The 25,938-nt window shown below is 34.5% G+C and overlaps 1 protein-coding gene across 1 annotated transcript in view; it reads right to left on the bottom strand.

Annotated features, from left to right (window-relative positions):
- Positions 1 to 2,816: 2,816 nt before the first annotated feature.
- CPNE3 (copine 3) overlaps positions 2,817 to 25,938 on the bottom strand; it is a 46,538-nt gene continuing 23,416 nt past the window's right edge. The window contains exons 7-16 of the mRNA XM_079143801.1: positions 25,064 to 25,153; positions 20,401 to 20,499; positions 16,252 to 16,338; positions 15,482 to 15,541; positions 14,819 to 14,952; positions 10,387 to 10,441; positions 10,254 to 10,305; positions 6,906 to 7,039; positions 5,471 to 5,707; positions 2,817 to 3,392 (exon numbers count right to left, since the gene is read on the bottom strand). Of these exons, the coding sequence (XP_078999927.1) occupies positions 3,282 to 3,392; positions 5,471 to 5,707; positions 6,906 to 7,039; positions 10,254 to 10,305; positions 10,387 to 10,441; positions 14,819 to 14,952; positions 15,482 to 15,541; positions 16,252 to 16,338; positions 20,401 to 20,499; positions 25,064 to 25,153 (1,059 nt within the window). The 3' untranslated portion in view covers positions 2,817 to 3,281. The remainder of the gene's footprint in view (positions 3,393 to 5,470; positions 5,708 to 6,905; positions 7,040 to 10,253; positions 10,306 to 10,386; positions 10,442 to 14,818; positions 14,953 to 15,481; positions 15,542 to 16,251; positions 16,339 to 20,400; positions 20,500 to 25,063; positions 25,154 to 25,938) is intronic.

Here is a 25,938-nt window from a genome sequence, read left to right as displayed (position 1 = left end):
AAACTTCTGGCTCACCTTCTATGTCATTTCCATGAAAAACTAGATACTAGATGAGACTGATTGAAGATGGCTGGCTTTCTAGGAAATTTACAAAATGAAAAAGACAAAGTATGTAAAAGATATAGCATAAGCAGCAACGGGCCCTGAACTGACTTTGGAAAGGTTGCCTAAAGCACTACCCAATCCTTCATCAGACTTTAAATTTTTAATGTTTTTATAATTTCCATTATAATTACAAGGTGAGGTGACTAGGCTAGTGGGTATACTATTTTCTTAGTAAGTACATGAGAAATATTGTATTTCCTCAGGAACTGTCACTTCAGTATACATTTGTAATATATCTGATTACATAAGATGCGAAAGTTAATTCGGCTATTTTTTCCTTAAATACATTTAAAGAATGAAGGGCATTTGAATAAATAGTGCCTGTTATGGTTTGGATATGAGGTGTCCCCCAAAAGGTCACATGTGAAACAATGCAAGAAGGTTTCAGAGGAGAAATGATTGGGTTGTGAGAGTCTGAACCTAATCAGTGAATTGATCCCTGATGGGATTAACTGAGTGGTAACTGGAGGCAGGTAGGGTGTGGCGGGAGGAAGTGGTTAATTGAGGGCATAGCTACAGGGTATATATATTGTATCTGAGAGTGGAGTCTCTCTCTTTCTGCTCCCTAAGCACCATGATGTAGGCTGCTTCCCTCTGCCACCCTCTTCCACGGTGATGTTCAGTTTCACCTCAAACTCCAAGGAATGGAGCTGGCCTTCTATGGACTAAGACCTCTGAAACTGTGAGCCCTCAAATAAACTATTCCTCCTCTACAGTTGTGCTGTTTGAGTCATTTAGTCACAGCAGCAAAAAAGCTGACTAAAACAGTGGCACAACAGGGAATGGACTATTTTAATATAAAACAATATCCAAACAGCATGTGATGAGGGTGAATATTCAAATGGTAAGAATTAAATACAGTGATAATTCAAAACCTGTAAATGCTTTTATTTCAAACTAAAGAAAGGTACCAATTACCTTAATGTGCTAGAATCATAGCCTTTATGAAGAACACATCTACTAATGAACCTGATCAAGAGGGAATAAAGAAAAATATTTTTTAAAGGGAACAATTCTGGTGGAACCAGAATAAAAAATTATGAAGACCAAATCAAACTGACAGTGGTGACTGCCACTTGTCCCATGAAAATAATGGCCACTTGTGACCAGAGGTTTCCAAGTGGCCTGTGCAGATGACTCCAGGGCTGCTGAGGAGGTGGTTAAGGAGCATGAGAAGTAGGCCCAGTGCATCTGCCTCAGGGTACTCAGACAGGCTCCTCTCCTACCTGTTCGCCCACACATGGAGAAAATGTGCAAGTCAGTTTTTAAAAGACTTTGTATATATAAAAAGGAAAAATCTAAAAACCATAGCAACATATTTATGCTGTTTCCAAGCACACAAGCATATCTATGCTATTTCCTAACAAAAATTAGGACCTCTGAGACAACAAAGGCTCCAAAACAGGAAAGATTAGTTCCTTCTCCTTTATTGATAATGCTAAAATCATTTGTTTTTGATTATTGACCTGTACCACAGAGTGGAGGCCTATTAGATAGGTACCTTCAAGTTTTCAGCACATATCCAGGGCCCAGACAGCCAAGTGGGAGAGCGGTGACTGCTCACCTGGCTAGGCAACCATGACAACAAGTAGGTCCCCTCTGAGCCAGATCTTGTCAGTGAGACATTTCCAAGAAGCCAAAGCTGTTCACAGCTGACTGCTCACCTCCTTCAGATGTTGCAGAAAACAGGAGTCATGGGCCATGGTGTGTGTTCTCAGTAACACGGAGAGGCAGGCCGACATGTTGCTATGTGCATCCACTTAGGGATATGTGATCAACACACAATTACAAATGATGAAGTGTTAACTGGCCAACATACAGTTATGCACAATGCTTGGCACATAGGTCCTCCATCAAATATTACTGAATATATTCTGAAAATGTAATGCTCATCAAGTAACATGTTCTAAAGGGCAAGCATCAGGAAAATAAATTATTCTACTCTTTAAAAAAACAAAAAAAGTACAGTAAGTCCACTCTATCCTAATGTAGCAGTGGAAAGGGACTTTTTTTCTTTTCTTTTTTTTAAAGTTACATCAGCTTTATACTTAATAGGATACATTTTGGATTTAGGAAATAATTCATTATTAAAATGTGATTTGATTAATAGATAACTGCTATCAAGAATTTTAAAATCAAACAAAAAGTCTATTTAAAAAAGGAAAAGATGCCTAAATAAATCTGAATAAATCATTATATGTGAGCTAAGCAAGGAAAATATAAAAACTTCTTTTGTTTTCTTTTTTTTTTTTATATATAGGTAAAATCATCAGTTAGAAGGAAATGGAATTCTGAATTTTTACCTTATGTTTGGTCCTCATACCTTTTCTCGACAAAGCAATACTAACCTACTTAGCAAATCTCAGATTAAAATAATCTAATAATGTAGAATATGAGACAACATATAACTACACATCTAGAGTCCTGAGTGTCACATTCAATCAATGAAAAGGAAGGCCAAATCTGACCATGTTTACAGTATTCCACAATGAAAAAAATCTAGAAAGGCAAATAAAAATGACTTACTCATATGAGGTTCTTCTTGTTGACTGTATGTTTTAAAAATTGAGTATGTACCTTTTCTTTTCAAGAACTCCCATCAGAGTACATGCTGTTTTGTAAATTATGCAGTGTCTAAACTGCAGCACAAATCTGGTGCACTATAAAGGTAGTTTTTACCCCATGGAAAGACTGAATACAGAGTCACAGAAACAAATTCAATGTTATCTAATTTAAGAAGGTTCCTCAATCAATAGTTATAGATATTGACCTGTAAAACATTTACTGTGAACAAAGTACAGCCACCTGAAAATCACATCATCCCAACAATTTTTCACTCTTTCTACTGACAAACATTTATAAATGGCAATTTTATTATATAAAAGTAAACAACAAAAAATCAGCTTTCCCCACACTAGGTTCTAACTCAAATAGCCTAACTGCAATTATTGTAAAGCACTAGCAATCACTGAATTGATTGGGCAAACACGGACTTGGCACTCTCTCCCTCAAAAAGTATAAAAAACATGCTTTAAACAGATATAATCCAAACAGAACTAGGTTTACACCATAAATGCTAGGGTAAAAGTACATAAAGTGGCAGATACATGATTTTGTGTAAGAAAGGGCACTGTTCTTGTAGCATAAGAATTCTACTTAAGTGGTCGCAACTCCTTTTATTTCACGGCTGGATTCTTGGGAGGAAGGAGCTTATATGTGTTGAAGTAGCCCACCACCTGCTGGGGAATCTCCGCCAAGACACATTGGGCAAGTGCTTCTTTTGGAGCCTTGAGAAAAACAAAACCAAAGTGACTATTAGTAACCAAAGATTTACTGTTTTGGGATAAGGGGATGGTAGCGGGGATTGAACCCAGGGCACTCTACCACTGAACTACAACCTCAAGTCCTTCCCCTTTTATTTTTTATTTTGAGACAGGGTCTCGCTAAGTTGCTGAGGCTCCTACCTCAACCTCCCAAGTTGCTGGAATTACAGGCATGTGCATCACCATGCCCAGCTTTACTGGTCTTTTGCTAAAAGATGAGTGACACCTCATCAGTCAGTAAAAAGCTGAAATTCCAACTCCTAGGCTTGTATTTTTTCTTGGGAACAGTCCACAAAATATGGCATAAGCTAACTGACCAATGTTACTTATAATTGCTATTATTATACCTGCTAATACATGTCAAAGCCTTTCTTGATGCCAGCCTTTTAACATTTGATGATTTTTTGTTGTTGTTCTTTAACTTTTAACTTGGTATTAAATTATTTTACTTCTTATTTTGAAATAATAATAGATTCATAGGAAGCTACAAAAATAATAAAAGAGGTCCCATGTACGCTTTACCCAGTTTTCTCCAGAGGTAACATTTATATGACTATAGCATAATATCAAAGTCAGGAAACTGACATTAGTACAATTCACAGAACTTAATTCAGATTTCGTTGGTTTTATATGATTTCATGTGCACGATAAATATTCCTAATATGACCACCTTCCTCCTCTCTCATTATTAATAGAAATATAAAATGGTATAGCCACTCTGGAAAAGTTTAACAATTGCTTTAAAATTCAATATTCAACTACCATAGGACTCAGCAACTGCATACCCAGGTTTTATCCCAGAGGAATAAATACTTATGTTTAAAAAAATGCATGAATATTTATAGTAGCTTTATGTATAATAAACAAAAACTGGAAACAACCCAGATACCCTTCAATGGATGAATGGCTGAACAAACTGTGGTACATCCACATCCTGGAATCCTACTCAGCAATAAAAAGAATACATGTAAATAGACTAAAAAAGCTTTCAGTGTGATTACAGAGTCTGATAGCCTTACAAGAAGGTTATTTGGGAAAAATAATATTCAGAATCTATTTATGTTCATACTTTATGTGATTTCTATAATTTCACACATCAGATTAAATTCAATACAGCATTATAAATCAGATTTTTGCATGCTTTTTTCAAAATGACAACCAATACCCAGGACTAGATTTTAAAAATTACTTTATAATTACTAGGGCTTATAAATCATTTATAAAATGTGGCAATATACTTAATTGTTATGAGAACAGCTAATAAGGTTTTCTTACAATTGATACAATGTAAGAAAAATGAAAAGTGTTTAATTAAGCACAGGTGATACAGATCCTTTAACACAAACACTGATTTTAGAAAAAAATAGATGATATAACTACATTGGGGAAAAAAAGAATACATGCAATAATGTAACAACCTGGGTGACTGTCAGGAAAATTATTCTAGATGGAAAAAAAAGTCAATCCCAAAACATCACATTCTGTACAGTTTCATTTATGTAACATTCTTGAAATGATAAAAGTATAGATATGGAGAACAGATGAGAGGTTTCAATAGGTTAAGAAGAGGACAGAGTTGGAAGGGAAGTGGATGTAACTATAGAAGGATAATGTGAGGGATTCTTATGGTGATACATCTTGAGTATGTCAGTGTAAGATCGTGGCTATGATTCTGTACTATAGTTCCACATGATGTTACCACTGAAGCAAACTGGGTAAAGCAGTCCTCTAAGAGATTTTCATCAAACCAACTTCCAATTCGATAAATCCTTCATATACTTGGATAGAATTGTTTTCTGTTGTTACAAAGGTAAAGACAATATAAATCTTAAGATATTCATAACAATACCATTTTAATAATCTATCATATAAACTATATGGAGTATACAAAACAAAACAGTGCCATATCCAATAAGAGCTCTCATATGCAAAGACATTCATACATCCTTTAACAAAGCACCCTCACTCAGCTGCTTGGTTGGAGACTGGTAAAGGTCTATGTTCAAATACCTTAGGGTTTGAATAGGGAGGAAAGTACTCACATTTTGGAACTGTCTGAAAGGCACAAACTGGACAATATCTCTGATGGCCACCTCACCAGATGGGGAGCGGAGAGGTCCCCCATCACCATCCAGAAACTCCATGGCACTGAAGTCAGCTCCTCCAACTCCGACAATGATGATGGACATAGGCAGCTTGGCAGCATTAACTATAGCTTGCCTGGTTTCATCAAGGTCTGTGATGACACCATCAGTAATGATCAAGAGCACAAAATATTGCTACCAAAACAAAAGGGAAGTAGGTCCATTGAGAAGGTCAAGGTCACAAATAATAAAAGCGATGATTAATGACAGGTCTAGCTTGATGAATCATTTGGTGAATCTCTTGCTCATTTTCCTCACCTAGCCAGAATACTGTCTGCACAAAATATTCTACGATTCCCTGATGACAAGGAAATTGACTCTTACAAAAACTGCAAGTTCATAAGAAGTGCAACACACCACAAAATCATTGGAAAAGTACATAAATATAAGACATCTAAATGTCAAGGGATTAACCTTTAATTATGCATAGGAATAAACACCTTAATTTAAATTGAAATATTAATTACATCAAAGTATGGATCAAGGAAGCAAGTAGAAACTCCATTCTCAAAAGGTGAAATAAATATGGAAGTAATAGAATTGTTTACCAAACTAAAATACACCTTTAAAACAGTGGACATGGCTTAAAGTAGTAAATCTTTCTCTCACTTTTGTCACCTCTCATAAAAACTTTTCAGAGATTAGCAAAATGTTCCTTAAAGGTGTGACTCCATCTTTTGGATCATTTTAGTTTCTAATGGAATTGGAATAAGGTTTCTAATAGCAGCTAACAAGTACAGAGTGATGCTGGAGATATAGCTCAGTTGGCAGCAAGCACTCAAACAGAAGGCCCTGGGTTCAATGCCCAGCAACGCAAAAAAAAGTATAGAGTGTTTACTGTGACCCAGTACTATGCACAACATTATGTGAATTTTCTTATTCAACCCTTTGAGCAACAGTTTAAGGTAACTTCCCAGACCTTACTTCTGAGTTTACTGAAGCTAAGAGAGATCTGGGATCCCAGGTGCAATCAGCAATGGTTAGCTAATTCAAATCTCTGTACTACTGTAATTAATGTTGCAACAGCAACTGATATCAGTCTTCCCAAACCTTAATTTGTGAAGTCCACCTGTAAGAGGTAGACAACAGCTTTTTTTTTGTAGAAACTTAAAAAATGAACTTGAAGGACAGAAAAAAATTCATGAATGCATCACTTTGCTATCTTTTAATTATTGCTAATTTAACAATAGATATTACTCCCAAACCAACAATGACTATATCATTCCCTCTTTCTCTTGATTTTGTATTATGACAGGCTAAATAAGCAGAAATATGGTACCAAGAGCAACTACTGATTCACAGTTTTCCCATCCCCTGAACACAGAGCACTTACAGAAGCTGTCTTCTGTTGTGTGGCTGCAGTTGCAAACCTGGCCACATGATTTATGATTGGAGAAAAATTAGTGGGTCCATAGAGTTTTATCTGAGGAAGACAGGTCCGATAAGCCTCTATAATGCCTTGGATTCCTAGACCCAAAAAAGCAGTATTAAAAATCCTCAAGCACGTGATGATTCATAACACGAACTAATACAACTATATATCAACATATGTTACTTCAAGTAGTCAAAAATTCCATTCAGGAGTTCCTCTAAGTCATACATACATACATACACATTTGGACTTGGGGACTGAACCCAATTGCACTTTATCACTAAGCTATATCCCCAGTTCTTATTTATTTATTTATTTTTGAGACAGGGCTAAGTTGCTAAGGCTGGCCTCAAACTTGTGATCTTCCTGCCTCAGTCTTCCAAGTTGCTGGAATTACAGGCATGCACCAGCATGCCTGGCTTCCTGTAAACTATATTCCAAAACTCCATAGCTATGCTCTATTGCAAAAACCTACAAACTCAGCTCTCTCCCAGTAGAGGTCTTGTAGTCTCACCTCTGTCAAATTATTCATTAGTGTACAGGACTGTTACATTTGTGCTTAATTTTGAGGTGACCATGAATGGGACTCTGATGGGAGGAGAACCATGAAAAAAATGCTACGAAATACAACTGACGATAAGCATAAGAAAAAAAAAAAACTGATAAGATGAAAAATCATTTGTGTATAAGGCCAAAGGTTCTACAAAAATATCATGTGGTTATAAACTAATACTAATTCTAGTTAATTAATTGATACAAATGTTTATTCAACAACTTAAAGATTAGACATGGTATAATAGACTATATTGGTTCCATATTTACTTCCAGGTTATCTATTGCATTTTGCTGTACAAACACTAATGAATTCATTTATGAAACACTGCCCATGGATCTAGAGTGTTATTATAATAGAAAGATGGACAAGATTTGACTAGCTTTGACCAATACACGTGAATAGACATGACAACCACATCTAAGCATGTTTTGAGAACTACTGCCTTATTTCTCGAGCTCCGTTGTTCTTTCCCTCTTCCACGGGAGCAGTACATCCCAGCAAAGAGCAATTCTTCCAGCCTGAGTCCCAGAATAAGCCACATGAAGGAGGGATGCAATCTAGCCACATGTAGTAAGCAGTAAATAAACTCTTCATCATAAGCCACTGAGTTTTAAAGATTTCTTATTACAATAGCACAACCTGGTGAAAGTTGACTGGCATTCCTGGTAAAAATCATTGCTGGTGAAACTTGTCCCTTGCGTGTGCATCTATTAAATGTGTCCTTAATGAACCAGAGTTTAAGATGCAAGAGAGTTTTAGAAATTGTAAATAATTCCCCAAAATACTTGCTGAGATCCTTGGAAATCTGCCACACACATACACTTTCAATGTAAACCAAAGTACGTCTCTTGCTTTAAAAATAACCAACAGAATATAGATCAACAAGGAAAAGAACTGTATACTTGGTTTAAAAGCTTCATGCGACCAACTCTCTCCTTTTAAATTTAAGAGTTATAAAATTCTCTTGGTCAAACTGAATTTAGAAACAAGTAGTATTATGAACAACCTTTGAGAATACAACTAATTCACATACAGAGTTGATTTTCACACGTATAAAGTAATGCTGTAAGTAGGAGTCAATCCAGTAGCAATAAAAATAATAAAATTAACATTAGCTAGTAGCAGAATCTTTTACTGCAATGACATACACGGTGGAAATTTGAGGCTATAACTATAGCAATAATTTTTTTCCATCTCTGTCACCTTTGCTTGCTTTTCAAACTAAAGGTATAAACAATTCATTTTTTCACAAATATCATTAACCTTCAATTCCTCAACTAAAATTGAATTATGCCAAAATCCTTCCTTGCATTAAAGTAACAAGATGCTATTTCTAGGCAACTGTGATTAATTGAAGAATGTGAATTAAACTTCCCCACCTTAAAATAAGGTTGTATGGGGGTAGGAAGGATAGTAGAATGAATCAAACGTTATTACCCTATGTGCACATGTGACTACATGACTGGTGTAATTTCATATCATGTACAACCCAAAGAGTGAGAAGTTAAATCCATTTATATATAATGTGTCAAAATGCATTCTACTGTCATGTATAACTAATTAGAACAAATTTTAAAAAACCTTTACCAATTTGCATATTAAATAACTGATTACTATTCCCCCCCCCCAAAAAAGATTGAATCATTTTCCCCATATAGCAATTCTTTCATCTGAAAACAAACTAATTTTTTTTCTAGACTATAAAGCAAAAGTAAAAAAACCTTGGCTTGGTGAGTAACACAACATTATCACTTAGAGAGCAAATGTACTTCCTAAAGGAATTGCCACATATATAGTCCATAAAAATAATTCCAATTTCATCATAAGCATGAAGCACGTTTCTTAAAAAGAGTATTTCCAGTTTCAAAAAAGTCACAAAAAGCCACTGACACTGCTTCAAAGGAACACTGCATTACTATGCAAAAAGTATCTTGGAACAAATGAGAAAAACTCTCATGCAAGCTGTCCCCAACCAACTGCCCCACACTCTTCTTCCTTATAAACACTGTTTAGGAAGAGAAGACCTTCTTCTATTAGAAAGCTATATGTTTTGTAATTTTTAAAAGAACTGTTTTCAGAAAATTAGCTGATTGTCTAGAATTATAAATGATGCTTTTAATTGAACACCTTCCCTCCACCAAGTTGTTCAGCCTTATGTAATTTAGTGGAAGACTTGGCATTATAAGCTGACTATTTAATGTGGCAAAAAGAAGGAAGCACTTAGATATTTGAAGCATTAGGAAAAACGGGAATTGAAAAACACATGTCTGCCTCCTGCTTTCACACAGAAAATCTGCTATAGGTGCACAATTCTTGGTTCCTTCCACCCATCCCATCTACTTACAGAATGTTGTTTGAGTTACATGTAATTAGATCTGAGAGGCTTTTTCTTTGTAGAGTAACTGTTACTCTTAAAAAGGCTTCAGAAGAATTATAAAGCTGAATTATTCATTTTATTGAAAGTTGATTTTACTTGAAAATACTTTTAATATATAATTTTTGTTGATCTACTCCCCAAATTATGAATTTATTTTTTGTTCTATTAAACTTCAGAACCTTTATCACCATAATACTGATTTTGTACAATTATCACTACCCTAACCACAACTTGGTATAGTTTTTCTACCTTCTCTAACAGAAAATGTCACAAAATGAAACCTAGACATGTGATTGAGTAGTTTCAAATCACAAGAAAAAAATAAAACTAGTGAGGTCTTTCAGCTTCAAGTCTTCATGCTTACTTTTTAACTTACCATTACAGTAGGGATTGGATGGATTAAAGTTTATTGGAAATTCATGTGACACCTGTCAAAAGATGAAAGATGAACTATGAATCCTGTTTTGCTTTTGTAGGAAGCAAAGCTTTAAAATGAGATTTCCTCTTACCTGCCACTGAGGCGGTATTTGAGCTCCAAAACCAAAAGCTGGAAACATCTTATCACTAAAATGAAAATTTGAGAAAAGTGAAATCTTGTCTTTTTCAAAAGAAAGTGCTGTATTTTCACTCATAATAAAATTAATATGAGCTCATTTTAAAAGAATTTTTAAAATCTTAGAAAAGTATAAAAATAAACTGAAGATTACCTATAACTGTCAGATATAACCATTATTTGAAATATTTTTCTATGCATTGAGGGAGAAGCAATGTCTCTATAAATTTTATTAAAATGGAATTATATTCATGATTTATAACCCATTCTTTTCTATTTAGATATTGCACATCATTTCACTGAACAAATGTGTAAATAATTCACAAAGCCCTAAAAATCACAAATGTTTTCAGTAGTTTAGAACAATTTCATTTAGCAATAAGACCTAAACTCGCTGATGAGGTTATTTATAGCATTTATTTATGCCATTTAATATAAATATTCATACATTTGGCCATAGAAACACAGTGCAAATGCCAAATATCATAAAACTCTCAGGTTTTTGCAGCAAAATGTATGAAGATTTGGTCTCAAGGATTTAGGGATAGGGTCTGGGGACCTGAATAAATATTGACATCATGTGAATGACTAATGAGTATTCCACTGTATGGATACTTTCCCACATCCACAGTGATAGATGGCCAATGTTATCATAAAACACTGTAACAAATATACTATTTTTTTCTACTGGGGATATGCTTTGTAAATTAATCCTTAACAGCTCTTTTTTGTACTGAAGATGGAACCTATGTCATATCGAATATTTTTCCTGATGTGTAATATGGAACTTTGTTTAGAATATCTTTCCTTTCATGGTTTTTAATATTAATGAATATAAACACATAAAAAATTCTTTCATGGGCTGGGGAGATAGTTCAGTCAATAGAGTGCTTGCCTTGCAAGCACAAGGTCCTGGGTTCGATCACCAGCACCGCAAAAAAAAAAAAAAAAAAATTATTTCATGATTTCTGCTTTTGTCTGTCTTACTTAAAGGCCTTTTCCACTGCAAGATAACAATTTGTACATATTTTCTCCTAGAACTTTCAAGGTATGCTTTTGATATTAAAATTCTAATCATTTGGAAAGTGTTTTGGAATAGGATATGGAGCAAAAACTGCAGCTCCCCTCCAACATCACTTCCCTCCTTCCTTGATAATAGAACGTTTGAGCTAGAGACTTCACCTCCTAGCCTCTCTGGAATGGATGTGGTCTGCTGGATAGGTTCTAACAGAGGAAATGTGAATAGAGGGATCTGTCAGCAGCTTCTGAATCACATCCAGACAAGGGAATGCATTTGCAGTCCCAGATCCCTTTCTCCTCTTCCCACTGGCTAGAGATGAGAACCAGGGAAGCTGCCCTGGACCCAGGAATGGAATCTATAAATGGAGAGTGGCAAAACTGAGTTATCAGTCCTGAGATATTTCCTCTATTTGGGTGAAGCTGCTCTGTTTGGGGGTGTTCATTTTAGCAGTTTGGTCTACAATTTATTCAGAATAATATACTAGTATTTACAGGTATAAGTCAAGGATCCAATTCAACTCTTATCTAGTTTAATAGCTGTTACAATCCCTTCCACTTTCTAAAATGATAACTCCTTCATATATTAAATTCATATGTATGTACATGTGGATCTACTTTTAGCCTGTTTGCTTGGTTCCACTGGTCAAGTACAAATTCCACACTTTAGCTCTAAAATAAGTCTTAATACCTGCTAGAGCAAATTCTTCTCTCTCTCTCTCTCTCTCTCTCACCTGAAAATTTTCTAACTCCTTTTTCCTTCTAGAAAATGTTAAGAATCATTCCCATCGGGGTTCCAGTCCAATATTACTTTAAATTGATTTATTCAGAAGAAACTGCACATTTTACATCATTATTATAGCATCTGCCTATCTAAAAATCATGACATATCTTTCCATTTAAGCAAATTTCCTTCTTCGTTCTTCAGTATAACTTTGCAGTTTTTCTCACTTTCATTTTTTACTGCACTATGAAATGTGACTTATCTCCACTGAATTTTTTAATTGATTATTGATAGTTGGTAAGAACCTGATTTTTTATTTTGTGTTGTCTCTGACCACCTTTCTGAATTCTTGACACTTTGTAACATTTTCATTTTTCAGTTGAATCTTTGGTGTTTGAATCATTCCTTACAGATTTGTTATAATTTACATATGAAACTGTCCTGGCCTGCTGCCCTTGTAAGCACTGGCTCTTTAAGGATGTATCTCTTTCCTTCCATGGTTCCTGGACTATTCAAGTTTTGTGCCTTTGAGTAATTAAAAAGCTTTGGTAATTAAAAAGCTTCCTAAAAAGATCATACATTCATATGGATTTTCAAATGTAAAGGCATAAAATTTTACAAAGTATTAATATATTAGGAGTTATTTCCTCTAAATTTATGCTTATCATCTTTGTCTCATAATTATTATTCTATGTGTGCTCTCTTTCTTGGGGGTTAGGGTTGCCAAAGTTTTATCTAAGTTTTGTTGAACTTCCAAAAAATCATTTATTGATTTAATTTATCAAAATGGTGATTTTTTTCTTTCACCCTTCCAAATAATTATCACAAGAGCATGTCTCTAGAGCCCAATGGTCCAGGCTCCACCCTGTCTCTTCCAGTTACCAGCTGACTGATTCTGAACAAGTTACTTGATTCCCAGAATCTCAATTTTCTCTACTGAATGATGCAAATCAAGTACCCATCACACAGAGAAATGTGAGGATTAGATGTGTATTAAATAGAAAGTACTCTAGGGCTGTGGGTGTGGCTCAGTGGCAGAATGTTTGCCTAATGTACACAAGGCTCTGGGTTTCATCTCCAGCACAATTTAGAAAAAAAAAAAAAAAAAGACATAAAGAAAGTACTATAATGGTCCCTGACACATAATAGCTGGCATATACATATAGGGAATCTATCATTATTACTACGATTGCCTTTATTTTTATTCAATATTTTTATTTTGTTGAAAAGTTAGTTCATTTTGTATTTGACTCCTCTTATTTAAAAAAAAAAAGCAGAGATGGAAATCACTTAAGTCCAAAGGTTCAAGACCAGCCTAGATAACACAGCGAGATCTCATCTCCATAGATAGCCAGCCAGCTAGACAGACAAATGGAAAGAGGCACATAAAGTCAGAAATGTTCTTTATAGAGACAGGGCAGGTTACTGTTTTCTTATTGTCTATTACTACACTTTGAATTTCTCTTAGATCTAAGAACTACGTGTTTCATTTTTTTGTTTGTTGTTTCTTTCCACTATGGTAAATTTACTTTAGCATGCATTTGTTATTAACTTCCAGGAGGCAAAGAAAGTAATCCTGTAAATTTTTTTCTTTTTATGAATCCCATTATAATTGTTACTTTGAAAATTTCATTATAGTTCTATACAAGCTAATTTTAACTTGAAATACTCCAATACTGAATAACAGTACTATGTCCATGGTTATATTTTCATTTTAGATTATATAACAAAGTATTCTTTAGAGTAATTTTTTGTTTTACATAATGATATTTGCCTTCAAGTTTACTAGCCTGAAAAGGAATTGCCACCTTTGCCTTAGATATGTTCACATTTGCCTGAAAAATTTCTGTCTAAATTTTGTCAGGACAGATTAATAAAAAGCTACATCAATATGTTAGGACTTTTATTATATATAACAACAGGCAAAAGCAAATGAAAATTTATCTTGAGCTGTAACAGATTTACTAAAAAAAATTACTAATGCATATTTCTTCTATTGTTTAGTAAACTTTCAAAAGTATTCAAATCTATTTCAAAGCTTTGTACTGTTTTGTTTTGTTTGTTTGGTGCTGGGAATTGAGTCCAGGGTCTCACAAATGCTAAGCATGCACTCTACTGATTTATATCCCCAACCCCCAAATCAATTCAAAATCTATTCACTGCACATCCATTTAGAATATTTTGTAGCAATTATATTTAGTTACCTTTTAGCACTTGTTAAAAGTCATTAAAAAAGTATTTGATGACTGCCAAGGAAACAAATGTTAAGAAATAGTTTTTACTACTGTCTACAAAATATGTCACTTGAACTTCAATCACACATATAACTTATCTAATAAATAAACCCCAAGGCAACTAGATCCAAAAAATAAGTCTTGCTGACTTTAGTCAGCTATTAAATAAGAACTCTCTGTATAATACATTGTAACTAAGCACAGTAAGAGGTGAGAGATCACAGATAAATACTAAGATTGTCAACAAAGAGAAAAATAGGAAAAATAAACTAGAGAAATTTTAAGGAAAAAGTTACTCCCTCCAGTACCCTTATTCTACCATCTGTATCAGGGTACCAGATGATAAAACAGAAACTGCCCTTTCTAGGGAATTGTGAAAATAAGTGTTTCAGCATTTCCAAAGTCATACTCACGCATCATAATCTTGAATGACCAGTCCTACAGACCAGATGGCAGTCAGATACTCATTGACACCATTGGGACTGATGTAATGAAGGGAGTCCGGAGACCTTGGGTCACCATTAGAGCCAGTGAAATCCACTCCCACCTGCCAAATAACAACAGTAGCCCTTAATAAGGAGAAGCAGGGTCATCTGTACTCGATGATCAAGAAACCTCAGGAGACAAGACACAAATGTTCATACATAAAGTTCATTCCTGCTCCTATCATTTCCTAATAAATGCCTATTTCCATGGACATTTAAAGCCTCAACATGAGATAACTCGCTGTTGTTTTTCTAGCTGTTTTAAATCATGAATCATTATACCCATGAGTCAGACTTAGGAGTTGTTTTCTACAAATCTATTGAATTAATGCTTTCTATTCCTTAAGTTATTGCAGGATAACTGCTCATTTGTACATATCTGCTTTCTCTCAGGAGAAAGAGTTCTTTCAGCAACAAAACCAAAATTTCCATGATGAACCTAGGCAACCTGTCTGAGGTCTCTGAGGGGATCTAAATAAATTGTGCAAATTTCATCATGGTCAGTTTGGCAATAAACAAAAGAATATTGCAAAATTGAGGGGGGAAAGCAATGTTTTACAGCCTATGTTAGAAAATTAGTGTGTTACTTACAGTGAAATTCAGCTGACATCCTCCCATGATGTAGTCAAGGAACGTACATTCTACTGTAATCTAAAAACAAACAGCAAACTGTTAAAATTAAAACTCTCCTTCTGTACAAAAGAAACAAAAAAGCTTCTTGGCATAAGTTTTAAAGACATTACAAGCTGAAGAGCACATGATATAAACACGTGGAAATCATACCTGCATTGAAGTACAAAGTACTCCTGCCCCTAAATGTCATGAATCTATAAGATTTACTTCAGGATAATTATGGCAATGCTTAGAAAGACAAGAATATTAATGGCCAAAGATGAAAGATATTCACTTTAAATTTTAAGATATGAGAAATGAGTCTAATATGTTGACAGCTTTAATAAGTATAATAATCAAGATATCATAGTAAAAATATAAATTAAAAAATTTCACTTTCTTTACTGTAAGAAATTTTGACTTTTTCCCTCCATTCATAACATCTCATCTTGAAATTATAACTAGAATAGCTACACTGGGTCAGACCACTTCCACTAAGGGGATAGAATAATACCTTTAATCTCACATTTTCGAAGATAAAACTATAATACTCTTTGTCCTTTGCTAAAAAGTTGTGAAATCTTGGAAGTAAAGTTTCCAGAAAGATTCCTTTACTATTTTCCACTCTATTCTTTCCCTTAAAGGTGCTCATCTGATTTTCAACTGCCTAAACAACTCATTTGATATGAACTATAATGACAGGAGATCCCAAAATGTGATCTCATTATAAGCAGGCAAAGCAAACTGACCTCACAGTGTTTCACACTGATAACACCTGAATTCTTATAGCTTTTTTTCTTTTGCCTCTTTTTCTCATTTATGCATTCATATTCAACCTGTAGAAAGAAAAGACAAAAATGTTAATTTTTACAAGCAATGCTAGAAATGCCACTGTGAATTTAAATGTACAATCTTTTCCCTTTGGAATGAAACCACTTACTGATATAGGTCTGTTGCAAAATACAACTCTGAAACAATTACATAAAACAGTAAGCATGTGGAATACTTATCAGGTAAGATTCCAACAATTAAGGTGCTCCTAAAATAGCACACCTTTAAGAACAGTTTCCAAGTATAAATTTTGCCTCTATAAGTAATTTCCTTGCAAATTTCCTTTCTTCTTTGTAATAAAGAAAATAAAATATTACCCCTGTTAGCAACACAAAGAACAAATATATGCTGCATAGAAAGGAAGAAAAAAATCCTGACATTATAATACAGAAAAAATATGAAGCCCAACCCTGTGGCAAAATAGAAGATTTCTTGCCACTGGGAATACATTTAAGAAATAAATCTAATATCTGATACATTCTCCTGTAAATTTCCTTCCTCAAACAGAATGATCTTCATACCATCTCCTGTCCAACCATCTGTCTAAGGGTTGGCTCGAGTCCTCCTCTACAACTTCTACTCTCATCTTCTAATCTCCATCCATCTACAAGTCATAAAAAAAATTTGTGACATACTATTTGGGTGTGTGGTGGTGGTGGCAGGGTTGTCAGGGATCAAACCAAGGGCCTTTACCACTTTACCACTGATCTATATTCCCAGCCCTTTCATTTTGAGACAAGGGCTCACTAAGTTGCTGAGACTAGCCTTAAATTTGAGATCCCTCCCATCATCAAGTAGCTATGATGATAGGCAGATGCCACTAGGCCTAGCTCATACTCTCTATTATTTTTCATTCCTTTAATGTTTACTTCACAGCTAGGGTATAATCAATTCTAAGTTATGCCTTTAAATTCTCACTGTCATGCATAATAAGAACATACGAATGCTCAACCAATAATTGGTAAGTGCCTCCACTAGTTAACAGCAAGTCACTGATGTACTTCTTTTTTTTAATTTGTTTTTTGGATGTTGATAGACCTTTATTTTTATTCATTTATTTATATGCAGTGCTGAGAATTGAACCCAGTGCCTCACACATGCTAGGCAAGCGCTCTACCACTGAGCCACAACCACAGCCCCACTGATGTACTTCTGACAATCACTACTAATGTTCTAAGAATCAATATCTTAAAAATATATTTGATACAGTGATGTAAACTGAAATATGTTAAATTCCTCAATGGTTCAGGATTTTGGCAGTCCTAATCATAATCATAAATATTCATAATTGAGTATTAGAGATACAGAAATGCCCTCAATAAAATATTCACTGAAGCTAGATTACTTCACTTCATTAATTTACCTTTTTACAAAGTATGTACTAAGTGACAGGCACTGTGCCAGGTAGATACTGAGAATGCAAAGATGATAAGACATGGCCCTGTTCCTTGGTAAGTCTTATCCCTGCAGAACAATAAAACCCTCCTGCATCCAGAGGGAAGGAAGGATCAAGTTGGCCACATTCAGGAAAGCTTTACATGACCCATAAAGTATTCCACAGTTCTTAGGTCACTTGTCTTATAAAAGCAAGTTATTTTCTGGTTCTGGAATAAAACAATGAACTCAAACTAGTTAAACAACAACTAGACCACTCCGTAGTTAGTTCATCTAGGAAGCTTGCTTAACTGTAAGCATTCAGAATTTCACCATTTCTCAATTAATTCTGTCTTTAAAATTTTTTAATGGAATATTTACAGCTAAAGCTCTTTGTTGTTTTAATTCAAAAATTGTTAACTCGGAGTCAATTCAATCTTTGTATTTCAACTGTTTAGGTGATTTGAGGTCTTTCCTCCACACTAGCACTTCTGTACTTGCTACTTTGGGTACTTAGGCTGTGTGACCAGGGACTAGGGGCAGGACTACAGGTCTCTATGTGACCTTCGGGAAATGCTAGTCCCACTATGTCTGCTCTAAACTCATTTTTCTCAATTACTTAAACCAATTGGCTCATGTGTTTTATTTATTCACCTCCTTTTTTTAAGATGTGATCTAAAAATTTCCATACCTTCTTTTAGGTCACTTCACTTACATGACTAGGTAATAGAGAACTTCTCACCTGCCTGTAATCTTTTTTCTCTCAAACACCATGTTTGTATTTTCAAAAGCAGATGTTACATACATGAGCATTATTCAGGTCTCTAGGAAGCTAATAAACAATTCATATCATTCCATTACAAGTAAGCTACCAAGAGAATTAACTACTTATTCAAACTAGAAGGGTAAATAAAAACTCTGAATAGTGTCTGTTATGGTTTGGATGTGAGGTGTCACGAAAAGCTCACATGTAAGACAATGCAAGAAGGTTTACAGGAGAAATGATCGGGTCTTAACCCAGTCAGTGAATTAATCTCTGCTGGGATTAATTGAAGTGGTAGGACGTGGCTGGAGGAGACTGGTTTTGAGGTATATACTTTGTATCTGGAGAGTGGAGATGTGTCTCTCTGCTTCCTGATGATGTAAACTGCTTCCCTCTCCCACACTCTTCTGCCATGACGTTCTGCCTCACCTCGAGCCTCAAGGAATGGAGCCAGCCTTCTCTGAACTAAAACCTCTGAAACTATGAGCCCTCAAATAAACCTTTCCTCCTCTATAATTATGTTGGTCAGATCATTTAATCACAGCAGCAAAATAGCTGGCTAAAACAGTGTACTTATGGCCATGTTAGTGGAGAGACAGAAAGTTTCAGAATTGCTCTTATGAATAAGTTAGGGTGCTAAACCAAATATAGTTAAAGCAATCAAACGATCTTTTTTTTTTTTTTTTCTTGGTACTAGGAATTGAACCCAAGGGCTCTTAACCACTGAACTATATCCCTAGCCCCTTTTTAAATATTTTTTATTTAGAGACAGGATCTCACTAAGTTGCTTAGGGCCTTGCTAAGTTGCTGAGACTGGTTTTGAACTCAAGATCCTCCTGACTCAGCCTCCCAAGCTGCTGGGATTATGGGTGTGCACCACCACCACTACACAGCCCATCAAATGATCTTAATAAAAGTTATGCCATTAATAATAGCTTAATATTATATCATTTGAAGAACCACAAACTAAGTTTTGTCCGTCCTGTGGGTAAAGACAAGTCAGAAGCAAGCCAATTGTAACAGTCTGTGCAAATGTAGCATAAGTGTATACAATTCAAGTGCAGACACTTGTCTAGCATAGTTGATATTAACCATTGTGACTAGTGAAATGCAAATAGCCTTAAACTAAGAACTTTTGATCAAATTATATGTGCTATAATAAGCCAAAGGAAATCAAACCTCTAAATATAAATGTAACTTGGTGAGAAAGGCAGCCTCATGCACATATCCTTTGACACTACCTTGGCCATTTAGGAATGAACCTAGGGCCTGGAATAATTTCTTATCTTAAGATAAGAGTCCTTTAGAGCTGGTACTAGGTTTATCACCTGTGTGGAAATACCTTTCCCAGTTTCATACTCAATGAGTGCTCCTTGGTTCTGCTTAAGCCTTGGGGTCTGTCCCTCTGGCTCACCCCTGGCTCTCAGTATTCTAAACTCCACAGGGGAGAGGCCGAGACCTTCCACAGAAGCACAAGAGGGTTACACACAGAAAATTGCCCTGCTTTGGCAGCCAGAAGGGACTCCCTGGCTCTGGGAGACTGATGCCTACTATGGAAGCTGATTTTGCTCTATCTCTTCTCTATGTGAGTAAAGGACTGTTCCATCCACTGTTTGCCTGTTATGCTTTCCTTTCCAAGGTACAATGGGCAAAGAGTCTGGACTTCCATTGCAAGTGACTGACATCATGATGATCTTTGCTTCCTCAACTGGCATTGGTAGTCATTACATAGTGTTCCGCTCAATTTGAAGTATGAATTTTGGATTATCTAATTACTAAACCACCAAACAAAAAAATCCCCCACAGATTTCAGAGCATTATACAATGTATAGCAAACACATGGTAAAACTATTTGGTATGCCAAAAAAAATAAAATAATAAATGCACAGTTAAACTATATAGTATATATAAATTGAAAAACATAACTTACAGGTGAGCTTCTGGAGGCTTCTTTCAGTTTTGTCATGGTAGTTTGAAATGTTCCAATGAGATCATGTGATCCATCATTGTCATAATCATAACACTCTACCTGGAATTAAGTTCAATAAAATGAATCAATATAATTATTAAAAAGTATTAGTTGCAATAAATGTGACCTATCAGAAATGTCCCTTGGACCTCAGCTATCCTTGGAAGAGGGCACTAAAATAGGTCACAGGCAGATGACAAAACACAAATACTGTTCAAATTCCACATTAAGAAATTTTCAGCCTCTCTTTCATATCCTCTATAAAAGTTGATAAGAGGCAAAATAAATTACATCGTCTTTCTCATCCACTGTATCATTATACAATGGCTAGAAGCCATTATCTGGAGGAAAAAAGGAAGTCAATATCCTACATGGTTAAAAATTATATAATTAAGTTCTAGATAATTTAGAATTATGAAAAAAATGTATTTCATTAACCACAATCTGGAGAGGCCAGTCTTGAATTAGGAGATAAATATGATGAAGTCAGATGTGCATCATTCTGAGAGTCACAACTCTCACAATAAAAAGAAAAAGTCCTGAGCCCACTGAGGAAAGTTATCCATTCTAGGTCTATTTACTCCATTCCTGCATTAAAACACATTGAGTTCTAGTCTTAAATTTGGCTCTTATTAAATGTGCAGACACTCTCCTCCTCCCCAGCCCACCCTGAAAGCAGAGAGAAGAGAGGTGAAAGTATTTGATTTATGGATAGTTTTGTGTCAGATTGATGGATGTAACTACAAAGTAAATACTTCCCAGAATACTAAAATACTCTTCAATGAGAAAAATAAGAGGGTGTGATCTATTAGCAAGCAGAGGTGTTCGAGGAAAGCTGAAAACTGACCATAGTGGTTGTAAACATTCAACACCAATGTTTTATAGTACTTCATATTCAAAATGGGTTATTTCATTTCTGTGAACTTTTATTATGTGCACCATGCACATTCTCTAAATAGCCTTGTGAGGTAACGAGAGAAAGAATCCTGTTACAATTATTCCCATTTTGCAGAAATGAAACATGGAGGAATTAAATTAAAAGTCTTACAAGATAGTATGCCTGTGTGGTAACCAACACAGGTAATGTAAGGCTATGCTGAGGACGCTTCTAAAACCTAGAGTCTGTGCTTCAAAACAAAAGCCTATAAAGAGAAGGAATCTGCATTTGCCCTCAGCCAATTGAGAACGCCAACTTGCTACTATCCTTCACAAAGTTATATTAATCACCAAGTTAAAATGCTCAGGATTGTTATATGTTCACTTGGCAAAGTGATGGCTTTTCTTCTTAGTTCTATACATGACTGCTTATCAAGAATGGAAGTCTTTCATTTCTTACTTGTATTTTTATTATTCTTGTTAACACTAAACAGCAATCAATCAAAATAGGCAAATTCTAAAACTGTAACTGTGAGGAACAGGAAGGCATTGGTTTAAAAACTGTTTTGCAGACACTTTGGTCACTGACCAAGTCTGACAGACTCTTGTTCTACATATTCAATATCCAGTTTTTAGACCAAAAGCCCTTTATCCAATTCTAATGTGTCAAGGATAAAGAAAATTAGAAACTTAATGATGATTTTTCTAGAGGAAGTAAAATTTCAATAAAGCAGAAAACAAACTATCTTAAAATTTTAATAAGATAATTTTTACCTGACATTTTTCAACTATGCAAAAGAGAACTTAACATTTTAGATTTGTTTTTAGAAAACACAAATTTAAATCTAAGTAAGATTAAGTTTTAGTAAAGCCAAAATTTTATTTAAACAAATCTTACAGAGCTAGGATTATATTTAACTGAATACATTTAGACTGACTAAAACTCCAAGAAATATAAAAAATATTTTTAAACTAAAAGTCCTGATTACTCACTATAATACTAGATGAGAAAAACTTCCTTTTATCCCTTTGAAGGCAGTCAACATTTAAAAATGCTAGCCTACATTCAGATACAGTTTGGGGTTGAATGATTTATATTACTTAATTTCTCCCTTCTCAAAAATCAAAGACCAGTACTATTGACTATTTGAACAACACTATCAGTAGAACTTGTGAAGTTCAAATGTATGCATATATACATATATACATATGTATATATGTAAAAGAATGTACACATCACACGATACATTCACTATGGCATTCATTTTAGGCAAAGTGGCAGCATGCATGATTATTTCTCTTATTCACTTGGTTTTATGGAAATAATACATGCTAGAGTGATAACACATTGCAACAAAGAGACTACTGAGGATTATGACTTTACTTCTCTGTTCCTCTGTTCCTTCTAAGAAATTTCCAAATAGTAAGTGAATCACAGATGTACGATCATCTGATATCAAAAAGAAATAGAGAACTAGAGAAATAAAGTGAATAATGATGTGGTAAACCAAGTTGTGTATAAATAAAAACAAACTGAGAAACTTTGAAGAATGGAAGACATTCATCAGAAAAAGCTCAGAAAATTAGTTTACTTACTATAATAAAATAGCTCTGTAAGCATGCCACTGTGAGCAAAAAAGTTTAGAAACATTGTTTTGTTGTTAACATTTCATTACAAGCAATCAAATAGTAATGGTTTAGGCATTTTTTCCCAGACTCTCCCGTCTCTCGATCTAATGATGCGTACTGTTTTTAATGAGAAAAGTAAAAGTACTGGATTTGGTCTGAAAATGAAAATTAATTTTATAACTACTTTTCTACTATTTATATTGTTCCTAGATTTTCATTGCTATTTGACACACCATACAAATCATACCTAACACTGATTTTTAAATTTCTCTATAAACTGAGAATTTAATTCTGAGAAACTTATGTGTCTCAGAAATGAAGCAGTTTTCAACAATAATGGCATCTCTACTGTGTTTTACAGTTTAAAAACTTCTCAATTTTATTTTATCTTTACTTTTTTTGTATGATACAAATTATCTCCATCATATAAGTGAAGTGAAGAACTTAGGTGATCTGCCCAACATCCCTTTATCTGGTTTATTAAAGTACTACATCAAAACTTGAACTGTAGCCTGACTCCAAATCCTATACTATTTACAACATTATCTTTCCTGCTCCCACTATATTAATTACAAAAGGAAAAATAAAACAATAAAAATTATGGTATGTTGATCTCTGAACATAAGAAAGTTTCTATATGGCCAGGTAAGGTGGCGCATGCTTGCAATCCCAGCAACTCGGGAGGCTGAGGCAGGAAGATCGCGATTTCACTCTTTTTTTTTTGGGTGCTGGGAATCGAACTCAGGGCCTTGTGCTTGTAAGGCAAGCACTCTACCGAGTGAGCTATCTCCCCAGCCCCGAGGATCGCGATTTCAAAGCCAGCTTCAGCAAAAGTGAGGCACTAAGCAACTCAGTGAGACCCTGTCTCTAAATAAAATACAAAATAGGACTGGGGATGTGGCTCAGTGGTTGAGTGCCCCAAGTTCAATCCCCAGTATCCCCCACCCCCCCAAAAAAAGAAAGCTTCTATATGGAATCCTGTAAAGATAATGACTCCAGAACAAAAATATCTTAAATATATATTTTTGTTTGTTTGTTATATTGGTTGGGTTTTTTTGGTATATGACTATAAATAAAATTTATAGAAAAAAAAAAAAAAAAACACAGGTATCTTCTGTTTTTCCCTGCTCCCACTGTATTTCTCTGACACTCTTAAAACTAAAGTCATTTGAAGTCTCCAATGAATTACATCTTAACCTGAAAATAAGGGACAGCAATGCTACCACTATGTTCCTCCCTTAGTAATGGAGGAGGAATCTCTGGGTGCTTAGTTAGGTTTACCATCTGCTTTTATCTCAAGGGATACAATGAAGGCAAAGAGATGTAGTTAAAGGTTGAATTCACAAAAGAAAAAAAATTATTAAAAGACAAAAACATTTAAATTGGACGTTTTATTTGTTAAAATATAGAATAAAATAGAAATTACAGTTTGATTAAGTAGCAGGATAACATATTTATCACACATGCCTATTCCTTCAAACCAACTATTTTATTAACCAGGAAACACTCTTAGTATTATTAGATACACATAAAACTTAGCTTTTATAGGTATCTGTTATATCATTCACTTTTTTAAAATATCATTATAAAAATTTTATAAAATAAGTGAACATGCACACATTTGTGTATATATTCTATATAGACAGTCCTTTACTTATGATGGTTGAACTTATGATTTTTTCAAATTTACTATAGTGCAAAAGTGATTTGCATTCAGTAGAAACTGTACTTTGAGTTCTGAATTTTGATCTTTTCCTGGTTTAGTGACACATGATAAGATTCTTTTTCTTGCAACATTGGTTAGTGGCAGAGAGCCACAGCTCCCAGTTAACCACATGATCACCAAGGTAAACAATTAATACTCTACAGTGTACTGTGTTGCTAAACTATGATGTTGGGTAAGTTAGTTGTATTAAATGTGTTTTTAACTTATGATATTTTCCTTCTTTTTTTTCTTTTTTTGGTGCTGGGGATTGAACCCAGGGCCTCATGCAGGCTAAGAGCATGCTCTACCACTGAGCATATACCCCCAGCCAAACTTATTTTTAATTTACAATGGCTTTATTAGGACATAGCCCCACAGTAAGTCAAGAAGCATCTATATTTAACTTCAAATTACCTTAATGATTTTGTCCATATCTCCATAGCACAGGGAATTAAGAGAAATTTTAAAAGGCCTCCAAACAGGATTCAAGTTATTTTTAATAACCTATAAAGATAAAGAGTGAAGGATCCATTAGGATAACATTTAGTTCATTAACATTTCACTCTTGCCTGTCCTAGGTTCTTGCTCTATTCTCATAATTCATCCCTCACCTCCTCACTCATTCAACTATTTCAATGAAAAACTAGCTAGGATAATATTATATAACCGTTATATGAAAATTACAATAAATTGTCTAATCATGGTAAGAAAATTATTAGGGAAATACATGAACCAGACTGCAGCCTATTGATTTTGTTGGAAACCAGGAGTTTCCTTGCTGAGCACAAAAGATTTAAATATGAAATAAAAAAAGGTAAGAATAAAACTTGCCCTATTGGATTTGAATTGGAGAAAGAAGTCTAAATTCACAATTTGCAAATTTTAATACCATATTTATATGCATAATAAAAACATATACACAAATATACATATTTCCCAGCAGTGTCCACTGAAAAGGCCTAAAAACAATGACATCCTAGCCCATCTATCACTCTAATCTTGGTATATAAATAGTATTATCTTTTATAGAAATAGGTTACTTCAAAGAAATGTCTTATTCCAGCTTTGGGGCAGTATAAACCAAGAACACACTCTATCATAAAAAAGAGAATGATTAAAGACTAATAGGGTGATGTTAAAAGAACCCAGACATCATTTGAAGGATCTCTTCCTTGTCAGATCTGAATTAATTTGAGCAGCAAAAATGATTATTAATAGTTATAACAATTTACGAGTTTACAATGACACCAAAAATAAACAGAGAAAAAGAGAGAGCAAAAAGATAAAAA

The sequence above is a fragment of the Sciurus vulgaris genome, assembly GCF_902686455.1.
Source record: "Sciurus vulgaris genome assembly, chromosome: 1".
Taxonomy (NCBI): Eukaryota; Metazoa; Chordata; class Mammalia; order Rodentia; family Sciuridae; genus Sciurus; species Sciurus vulgaris.
The sequence above is the reverse complement of the archived record's forward strand: the minus strand, read 5'-3'. Positions and strand labels throughout refer to the sequence as shown.